Here is an 11,646-nt window from a genome sequence, read left to right as displayed (position 1 = left end):
AAATAATCATCAAGAAAACATCTTAAAACTATATTACGTAAAAGAAATGAACATTATAGTCATGAACCATTCAAGAGCACAAAGACATGTTTAAATATATTTATCTATAAAATAAAACACTTGAGTCATAAATTTTGTCAACATGTTTTGATAAATCACTTGCATCCACTATTGAGAGATAGCAGCAGACGTTCGAGACTACACCTGTATCATCACAGAAGAAATATTTAAGTTAATTACATGCTATTGAAATTATAATAGACATACTTAATTAATCATGTTCTAAATTATATTTTATATATACTGCCGCATATATTTCACAACAATTTTAATCTAAAAATTTAGTTATAAACTTAAAAATAGCAGAACAATGTATATATGATAATAGTGAAACACATAAAATGTAATTATATTCATGTTCTATAGATTTTGAACATTAATAACAATATACACCAAACATAGTATCTACCCTAGTAAAATAGCATAAATTAAAAATCAACTACTAAATGCTCATCAAAACAATGTTGTTAGGTATTAAAAGAAGTGAAGGAATGCATGAATTTTACTCGAAATTCATAAACTATCTATTCATTTCAATTAAGCTTCATCCTTATGCTGTTTTACAAGAGTAGAATTAAGTTGTTTTGCAGTACATTTGTACATTTCATGTAACTATTAAACAATATATTTTCTTTATCCTCGGGAGTCTGTCATACAATCCCCAAGAATCTTTAGTAAGGTTTGGTAAAATAGAACAGCGAATCAGATTCTAATATAGAATACATTAAATATTATAAATTCAAGCCCACTCGCATCGCTTTTTAAAATTTCATTCATAGCACAGTAACATCCACAACATTAAAAAAAAAAATTTAAGTAGCAAAATTAGTTATGCATATCATACTTATAAATATGTTTGCGGTAATACATTAATTATAAATAAAATCAAATTCAATTCCACAAAAGATGAAAATTTTTTTATTAGACTTCATACCTATGGCAACATAAAGTTAATGAACAGCAGTTTTTTTATTGTAGATGACAAAATTTTTCACCTCTTTTTTTGAAGTGTTTATATAATATAGCTGAATATAGATTTGAATGCAAAAGAATTGATTAAATGATCATCAAAGATCCTAAAGTGAATATAACAAGACATCGAAACATTAAAAATATTTCCTTCACAATAAAATAAAACTTTAATAATAAGATAATTCTATAATTGAAAAGAATCAACAGCCAGCTGTAATTTACACAAGCAAAACAGCTTTATATCACAGTATTTCTTTCTTCAGAATTATTCCTGAAATATGTTTTCAATATATTTTTATTTATTTACCATAAACCTTTTTATAACAACATGTAACAGTGTTTGTGATAGATATTGTCAAGTTTGCATGCAACAATATATACATTAATAAAAATAAAAAATACAGTGATACCCCGACGTACAAGTAGCCCGATATACAAGCCGATATATGAGCAAAATTCGAGATACGAGCTGTAAAAGCTTTGAGCGAGTAAAAGTTTTCTATAAAAAATGCTAATGTTAAAATTAAAATATGAAAAAATTCATCATATATAGCAATGATTTTCCTACAAAGATTTGACTGTTTTATAATAGTAAATTATTTTATTGTTATTTCAATTAATTAGTTAATATTGAGTAGTAACGATTTACCCACACGAATATATCGAGGATTATTTTAACGTTTGAAATTTTGATAAATTAATAGTGATTGTACAGTTATATATGTTGAGTTCGCGTTTTTTGTACATTTACGACATATTATTTAAATACATAACCATAGGGCTAATGTAAAGGACTATGTTTCTTGAATTAAAGTGTGAAATAATTGAAAAATATGAGGATTGCAAGAAAGTATGTGTGCAAAACATCATAGATATGTACTGTGTTTAAACAGAAGGAGTTGATGAAGGGTATAATCCCAGCTAAGGGCTTTACATAATTTATTTCCGAGCTCTAAAAGTTCGAAGACAAAAATTATACCCAAAACAGTTCGAGCATAGAAATTGTTCAATAAAACATATCTAATTCCAACAAATGCAATATCTTACATAAACAGAAAAAAACAATTAGCAAAAAAGTTAATTAACAGTCAATTTATTTTTATTATTAAAAAAAAACTAACAAGAAACCAGAGTGCTAAAACAAATTAATTGCATTTAAATGTATTGTAAAAATTGCTTCTATACAGGAGTGTGTCGCATATTTAACTCGATGCCGGAGTACCACTGTATTGGAAATGTGTACAAAGTGATGATGACATTTTTTTTTACCTGACAGTTTAACTATTTAAAAACAATGAAATGTTGAAATCAGTTATTAAAATGTTTTCGACTTATTATGATAATAGAACCAGTTGGCATAAAGACATTTAGAATTCTGTTTGCATATTTCAATTGTTGTTGATAGTAATAATAATTAGAGGGTTCTGTGCACAGGCAGATCTAATTAGCAGATCAGATTATAATTTATAGATTATTTTTAGAAAACGTTTGTAAAGATGTTATGTATCAAATTTTAACACAAAAAATAACTAAACAAATAAATAAAATGCTTGTGGTCCCAAGTATTAAGAATAATATAAGGACAAGGAGTTTATATTAAAAGCAATTCAAATAAAGAATTTCAGTGACTCGCACAGTTATGAATCCATAATTTATATAATATCGACATTTTTATATATTACACAGGCCAACAACAAAAAAATTTTTTTGATGCATCAAATGTTAGAGCTGATTCTTATAGTATTTTTTGTGCTGATTTCAAATCTGCCAACCATTTTTTTGTATCAGCTCTAGTTTTTGAGATACAAAAAAGTTGCCGAAACCAGGTCCATTCGAGGTCGTCACGGAAAAGAACTTTTCACAGTGTCAACTAATGTCCCAACTAAGACCGAATGGGTCTTGTAAGTTTGTATGTACGAGTAGGCATATCTCATTAAAATAACATTCGGAATTGTATTACTCTTTTGTACTTTCGTTCCTTATATTAGGTGCGCAGCTAAGTTCTTGCTGTTTGTCAGTACATGACTCTATTAGTAAGGGTTTGTCGATTTTGACAAATCCAAAACGTCTTGAAGCAAGCTTAGAGTAAGTAAACAAACTGCTGCGACACATAATTGATTTCGTTTTTGCGTTATATACTTCTGGTTAAGTGAATATGTCCAATTTTATGCCAAACAATCGTCATTTGCGGAGAGTGTTGATTTTCGTCTTCCATTCAAAAAAAACGGGAGCTCAAGTGCATCCAAAGCTACGGAAATGTTGCTCTGAGCAAAACAACACGCCATGAAGGGTTTTGTCGCTTCAAAAATGGTGATTTTGATGTTGACGACCACACTCATGAAGGAAGGCCAAAACCTTCAAAAACGCTAAATTGAAGGCCTTGTTCGAAGAGGATTCGTGCTAAACTCAAGAAGATCTTTCTTCAGAATTAGGAATTACCCACCAAGCCATTTCCAAGCTATTGCATGCGTTGGGGATGATTTAGAAGCAAGAAACTTCGGTTCCTTGTGAGTTGATGCCAAGAGAGGTCGAGCGTCGTTTTTTTGCCTGTAAACAACTGCTCCAGCGGCGAGAAAAGAAGAGGTTCTTTATCACATCGTGACAGGTGATAAAAAAGGAATACATTACAGCAATCCAAAGAGGAGAAAATCTCGGTTCGGCCGAATATTCATTGCGAAGGTTATGCTCAACATATGGTGGGGCCAGGTCAGTGTTATTTGTTATGAGCTGTTGATACCGAGTGAAACCATCACTGGAGAACTGTATCGAACTCAATTGATGCAATTTTTTTATAATAAAGTTACATTTTCATCGAAAAAACTGCGAGAACTTAGTTGCACACCTAATATCGTAAAATATATCATATATATCGTATCTTGAAAACTAAAGCTCATAGAAAAAAACTAATGTCATTTTTCAAATCAGCGCCCCAAATATACTTAGAAACAGTATTAAAATCGTTTGCACCATTTTCTTTGTTGACCTGTGTTATTCATTAATCCATTGAAATTTGAATGCAATAAATAATTACTGGCTCTCTATCATAACACATATGATAAAATTAATAATTAAAAAGGGTATGGGTTTGTCAATTATTATTTTCATGTACAAACTACATATAATACTATTATATGTATTACTAACTTGTTATATAATACAGTTCTTTTTTTTAACATTTAAACCACTAGCAGTTAGTATTAACTAATACCTGATGAAGATCTTCATTTGAGTGCTTTGATGAAATACCTCTTCTTCGGCGCTTCTTGTTAGATGTTGAACGTTGAGAGTTTTGTATTGATTGATCACCAACACCCAATCGTAGCCGCACAGGTACACGAGCAGCATTTTGCTTGGTATTTTCAACTAAAGATAAATGAAACGTTATAATTTTATTTCAATTAAATATAATTACTTATTTTTTAAAGTTAATTTAAAAGACATTTAATAGATTGCCAAACAATATATGGATTTAAGATAATTACTTAACATTTTATTAATAATCCAAACATTATTAATATTTATTAATAAGCAAATAAACAAAAATATTAAAATACATAGTATTAATGAACATTGTAGGACATATAAAAATTATATATCTTATATATAAAAGTCTTCTGTACAGGTGTATGATTTGATACTTCTCCTAAGCGGTTATTCAGATTTTGATAATCCTTGTTAGAGTTTGTCAAAGGAAATTTTAGGATTTAATGAACGATAAAACTATAGTAATATTGTAGAAATAAATGGCAAAAATTACAAAAATCCACTTATCATTATCTGACATTGATAACATATGAACGGTCATCTGCTAGAAATGTTAATTCACTTGAAATTTGATTTTAGCTGAAATTATGAGCCTAGATAATATTAAAATATAATATATAAGAAAAATGTAATTTCTATATTATTATTACTGAAAAGCAGCTGAGGTGTGCCAGAAATTTAATAAATATAAGATACAGTCAGCAGTATATGTTGGCAGATAAAATTATATAATTTAGTTTAATAAATAACTGCAATATATCCAAAATTGCATATACATTATTTTTTTTAAACTTATGCATCTCGCATTTTGGTTTACTTTACTAAATTATTTAACAATAAAAAAAATATTTTTACTTATTAAAAAAAATGATTTAGAATTTTGTTTCATGTGTCCAAAATTCATTTGTTTGGCATTGGATATGGAATATTTAGCAAGTTGATACTAGATTAAAGAGTGCTCATATGAACTAGATTTTACAAAATAATTCACCGAAGATTTGAACATAAACAATGATGTTTATTAAATTATTAGTAAGAAAAATGTACTTGAAAAATTATAATTGGTAAAAAGCAACTAATATATCGTACTAGATTATGAAAATTATAGACTAAATTATTGAAGCAATTATGTTGTGCAGATTATTTTATTTTTTTTCTGAATTTCTTATACTGTTTATGCTAAGACCATAAATGAATCACAAAGGCAGGTCATCAAATAGGATATTAAAAAGTACAGGATAGGATAATATATATATATATATATATATATATATATATAAATAATCAGTATTTTTTTATTTGAAAATATCCAAACAGTATCTCAGTCATGAATTAGTCTGCCGTTACAGCGTAAGAAATAATATTAGATGAAGTTTTAAATTTATTAAATATACCTTTCAGTTCTTTATCATCAGAATTGACCCAAAGAACATGGCGAATGTTTGGTCTGGTTTTACTTATAACATTTTCTGCATTGTTTTCATTTCGTGGCAGCTTGCCTAAAATATCAAACCACTAATTAAAAAAAATTCAACATAGAATAATAGTCTCACCAAAGTTTTAATAAATAAATATTACTATTAGTGTTAAGAATTTAAATAACAAATGAAGTTACTACATGAGACTTTACTATATTAAATGGTGTCCCAAAAAAATCATATGATGTGAACCATCATACAATCATCTCAAATAAGTAAAAATATATAAATGAAAAAAAATTATATATTATGATATTTAAATCGAAAATATCGAAACAATTCATTGCTTCATATACAGAAAATTATAAGTAAAATTATGGAAAATATTAAATTAAGCAATTTTAATCAAAATTCAAATTTCATGCTTTTAATATTGTGAGCAAAAAAGAAAAAACAAAAGTACAAATATGATACATGTGCCATTGTAAAATTATCTCACAATAAATAGCTTTATGGGAAACAAAAGAGTAAATTAAACATACACAAAAATTATTTATAGAAAAGAGCTTAACTTTATAAAAACTAAAAAAAAGAAATTTGTTTTCAAAGTAATTTGTTTCAAGAGTTTATATATATATATATATATATATATATATATATATATATATATATATATATATATAATAATCAGTATTTTTTTATTTGAAAATATCCAAACAGTATCTCAGTCATGAATTAGTCTGCCGTTACAGCGTAAGAAATGATATTAGATGAAGTTTTAAATTTATGAAATATACCTTTTATATATAGAAATTAAAAAAGTAATTTAATAAATTTCAAAATTGTTCTTACCCGTTCGCTTTGCTTCTGTTCTTGATGCAACAGCCCCCATGAGAGCCGATTGCACTAACCTACTGCTGCTGCTTTGTTGACTTTTCAAAGGAATTAATTGCTTTACACGTCTTTGCTGCAATGTATCCCTCAAATCTTCATCAGCTTTAAGATCATTACTCTTTTTAATAGCATCAGTAAATTTCTTATCTAATGTTACAGATTTTTGGTCTGATATATCTTTTTGTTCTTGTTTTGGCTTTAAAGAAATAACATTCTTTACAATTGTTTCAGTTCTTTTGGGTGCTTTGATTTTCGTAGGTGATACATCAATTTTTCTTGAGGGTGTATCAACTTTTTTAACCGGTGCCTCAATTTTTTTAATCGGTACCTCGACTTTTTTATTTGGTGCTTCAGCTTTCTTAATTGGTAGTTCAACTTTTTTAATTGGGGCCTCAACTTTTTTAATTGGTGCCTCAACTTTTTTAATTGGCACTTCAACTCTTTTTGCAGGCGCCTCAACCTTCTTAACATCACTTGTTGATTGTGAATCTTTTATTATTTTCCTGTCAACAGTGCCATTGGTTAAAAGTCCACTTTTAACATCTGCATTTGATTTATCATACTTATTTGTGGTAATAGAATGTTTAGAACTCTTGTGTCTATCATCTCGTGAAATACGGGAATGTGAATTAGATCTATTTCTCTTCTCCCAATTATCTCTGAACATTCTACTTCCTCTTGAACACTTTCTATTACCTTGTTGCATTCGAGTAGGCCTTTCTTTATTTATGATTTCGTCTAATGATACACAAATAGGTTTGACTGAGTTTTTCGCAGAAAATGATATTTTAGTATTGGATCCTGCTACTACTTCTTTGTTTGAATTTGTTTTGAATCTTCCTTCCCTTTCTTCGTCACTTGATTCTGACGACCAAACATCTTCCATTGAGGTATCAAGATTCAATTCAATGGCATCTTCAGTGATATCAGGTGAAGGATTTTTTTCAACATTTTCATCAATTCGACTATCAGTATTTTGATTTGCTGATATATCTGCTGTGTTAGCAGATTGTGCTTTATGATCAGTTCTTATATCATTTTCTTTCGGAGCTACTTTGACACTATCATTGCTTCTGGAATTTTTGTGATCACTGATATTTTTGGAATGATTAGTATCTGAAGTATTCCGACTTTGATTAAACTTTGAAGCTCTATTTCTAGAGTTAAAACCAGTATAATGCACTCTTCCAAAATTCATAGGATGTTTTGTGACAGGCTCTGGGCTAGGACTTAAACTAATACTACAACTACGCTGTCTTCGTCGATTGTGGAAAGCCGGTTCCTTCCGTAAAGGAGCTCTTTTAATGTCATTCCTAAAATTCCACTTTCTAGGTACTCTGTTATTTACACCTTTGCTTGGTATTCTTTGTCTACAAAGTCCAAGTCGTGATTTTGATCTTGAATTAGACCTGCTTCTTCTTATAGGTTTCAGATTATGTATTTGTCCAGAATGACTAGGTTGAGGTGAAGCATCTTTAAAAGTCCGAGAATATGGAGATATAGAACGTCTACTTCGACTAGAAGAATCACTGGAATAATCACGTACAGACGAACTTGAACTTCTTCTGTCTCTACGTTTTATTAATATTCCTGTGTTGTTATAAACAAATGCTAAAGCTCTTGGAGATAACTGAACATTAGTCAGATCAGGAAATATACTTCTATGTTCCGGGCTCCTTGAAAAACGAGACCGCCTATAGGGAATTGACTCCCTAGACCAACTTCTACTTCGAGATCTCTTTATACCATGACGAGTAGGAAGAACATCCGTTCCCTCATGTCGCTCATCATGTGAATTCGGTACATTTAGAGGAACAACTTCACCTAAAATTGGAATTCTACTACCAATAGTTTCAATTTTTGCAGCAGCATTATTGTCATTAATAACATCATTAATCTCTGGCTGTTCTTTTGCACTTTCATGTAGCACATTAGTAGACTTGCTATCTAATACAGGTTTGACAATTTCATCCTTATTCAATACTTCCGCAGTTGGAATAGAATCAACTTTATTTGTAACTTTAGGCTTAGTCTTTTTTATTTTTTTTCTTTTGGAATAAACCCTTTCTTCTTTTGGAGTATCTAGCAACTCATAATCCATGTCTTGGATTAACTTATCTAAGCTGTCCACAGATGAATCTGATTCTTCCGAATCATCATTTGAAACATGTTCCTGTTCCACAGCAGGTTTGATAGTTGGCTGTGTGATAAATGTAAATAATTCGTGTAAGCATATTATAAATAAATATATACAAGTATATTTTAATACCTTATTTTTCCGTGACTGTAAAGCCATTAATCTCAATGTCTCCAAATCTTCATCATCATCTTCACCACAAATCATCTTGTTATCCTAAATAAATATACAGATATTATATATATATATATATATATATATATATATATATATATATATATATATATATATATTTTAATATATAGTTTATATATCATTGTGTGTATTTATTACATATATTAAATGTAAATTTACCTGTGGTTTTTAAATAGTAGAAATATTTATATCTCTAAAATCTATCGAATAAGCTACATATCTGAAGCTAGATAACATTATTATTAATTTATACATTTGATGTTTGTAAACATTGAAAGTCGAAAATATAGATCGTATTAAAGAATTAATAATAAGACTTCGCAAGATATAAAAATTAATAAAGTATCGAACATATTAAACCTTTTAGTTTACATATTATAATGAAAAGGATAAGCCATTGCACTAAAATAAGCATGTAACTTAGAGAAAGTATTTAAATTTTTAGGATCCTACAAAATATCTTACCTTATTTTGAGACATTTTGTACTGCTATTATACAGGAACACAATTTTAGTACGTACGTTATGGACACATAGTTAAATACAAATGCTTTTCATTAATGTTAACACTAATGTTTATGTTTCACTAAAAGATTATTATCACTTTATAGAAAACGTCATACGCCATTAAATTTTGATCCCATATTGTTTTTGCCTTTGTAATATTGCAACACTTGTACAAGGCGCAGTGTTGCCAAGCGTATAAGTTCTTTCGTACTGGCGCGAAATATGAAAGTAAGAAAACTTTTCTGTTTTTAGATTTAATTGCTAAATTATTTGCTGTCAATTTATTAGAACGAGAAACCAAAATTACTACATTGAAAATCATAAATAAGAATTTGTGCTTCTTCAACTCTTCATATAACATGTCTGGTAACATAACCAAATATAACACATCCTCTTAACATATAAATTTTTGTATCAAAACCAACTGATGTCGTGCAAAAATATTAGCCAAATAACCAAAATTAATAGACAGAAAACCAAAATTTATATATTGAAAATCATAAATATGAAATAAATAAGATTTTGTGCTTCTTCAACTATTCATATAACATGTCTTATAACATAACCAAACATAACACATCATCTTAACATATAAATTTGAGGAACATTTGAGGAAAAAGGACTATTTTCTACTTTAGTTTTTACTTATACTTTAAATGGAATATTATGAATATTATGAAATTACACTCAGAAATAAAAATATTGCATGGACTATAAACTGTAAAATTAAAAATTAAACTTTTGAACAAGATAAATACATCATGATGTATTAGGTTTATACAAAAAATCAACTATATTAAATACGAATTTACTATCCAGTATCTACGATAATAAAAAATGCCCAGATTTAAATATATATCTGATATATCTATCCAGTATAAATATTAAAATATTTAAGTATTATTATTATTAACTTCCCGTAGGGTAGTTATAGTAATGGGCCGAAAATCGAAAATGAAAATTTTTGCATGTTTTCACATTTCAAGATTTGAATGGTTCAAACGGAGTTCATAGGAAGATGTGCTGATTAGTTTTTAGAAAAGGCAGGTCCAGTCGTTACGGAGATACGGAGAAAAGAATGCAGAAAATAGAAATCGAGATTTTGAGAGTACGGAGTATTCGATTGGAATGATCCAACAAATATTCAATTTGCAATGATTCGGAGAAGTGGTGTTTAGTTTTTGGCAAAGGCCGGTCCAGGCGTTTTGGAGATACCGAGCTAATTGTACAAAAAATAGCAGTTATTGAGCTGAAGTTCTAAAGCTCACTTATATACTTTAAATAAATTATTTTAACTTTGTAATTCAGTTTATATAATTCTTATAAATATTAGACAATATTATTGTAATTATAATAATCTATATCAAAACATATTCCTCGAAAATTTCGTTACGGGCACGATGCCATACACCACTAGTAGTTTATTCAATTGTTTTTGTGTTTTTTTGACAAATTATTACTGTCATCGTTAAAAACTATTATCAATCTTATATTGTCACAAATGAATGCATATAAATCTGCGTCACAACATTATTAATAAAAAATATATCGCCCTAATAAGTGTATCATTTTGATAAAAAAACGTTGATTAAATTTTACCCAGATTAATACATTCATTATTTGTTACCAAATAAATGATAAAATGTTACACCAATAATATACATGTGCAATTTTTAGGATCTAACAATAACAATGGATGTAATAATATACGATGAATATAAAATGACGGATTTAGTTAAGAAAATATTTATAATGCGTTATGTTTTAGCAATACTAAAACAAAGGTTTTTAAATTAATCTTTAATGCCAAACGTGCCAAACGTTTCGACATACAATTGATATCATCATCAGTGGATATTAAATCTGGTATCTTTCATCTAAAGATGTGTACACAGCACAAAAGTTTGCACTTACATTAATACAATTAACATTTTAATAATCATGAATTCTGTTCTTTTATGCAAATAGAAGAAATAATGAGAATTTTGTTTCACAAAAATGTAGAGAAAGCTAAAGTATTTTTGCAAAGAACCATGTAATAGCTACGGAGTCCGAAGCTTATATCATTTATATATGGTATATAATATATATATATATATATATATATATATATAAATAACATAATATTCACTACCGTTTCAAATGATATATTATCTACATTATCGCAATTATTGCAGAAGCGAAGCAAATAAATATTGAA

At 28.2% G+C, this 11,646-nt stretch overlaps 1 protein-coding gene across 4 annotated transcripts in view; it reads right to left on the bottom strand.

The window, feature by feature from the left end:
- The window catches only part of LOC113376993, a 95,083-nt gene continuing 83,437 nt past the window's right edge, over positions 1–11,646 (bottom strand). Inside the window, exons 1-6 of one of the 4 annotated variants that reach the window (XM_026617145.1) lie at positions 9,406–9,570; positions 8,878–8,961; positions 6,567–8,808; positions 5,691–5,795; positions 4,241–4,395; positions 1–204 (exon numbers count right to left, since the gene is read on the bottom strand). In XM_026617145.1, coding sequence (XP_026472930.1) covers positions 199–204; positions 4,241–4,395; positions 5,691–5,795; positions 6,567–8,808; positions 8,878–8,961; positions 9,406–9,420 — 2,607 coding nt within the window. In that variant the 5' untranslated portion in view covers positions 9,421–9,570 and the 3' untranslated portion in view covers positions 1–198. Of the gene's footprint in view, positions 205–1,187; positions 1,304–4,068; positions 4,396–5,690; positions 5,796–6,566; positions 8,809–8,877; positions 8,962–9,405; positions 9,571–11,646 lie in introns of those variants that run through there. The other 3 variants (XM_026617144.1, XM_026617143.1, XM_026617146.1) reach the window with 3 other exon arrangements.

Source organism: Ctenocephalides felis, unplaced genomic scaffold, assembly GCF_003426905.1.
Source record: "Ctenocephalides felis isolate EL2017-DRISC unplaced genomic scaffold, ASM342690v1 CF-g0.4_SCAFFOLD_01886, whole genome shotgun sequence".
In the NCBI taxonomy this organism is placed as follows: domain Eukaryota; kingdom Metazoa; phylum Arthropoda; class Insecta; order Siphonaptera; family Pulicidae; genus Ctenocephalides; species Ctenocephalides felis.
This window is presented reverse-complemented; position numbering and strand designations above follow the sequence as displayed.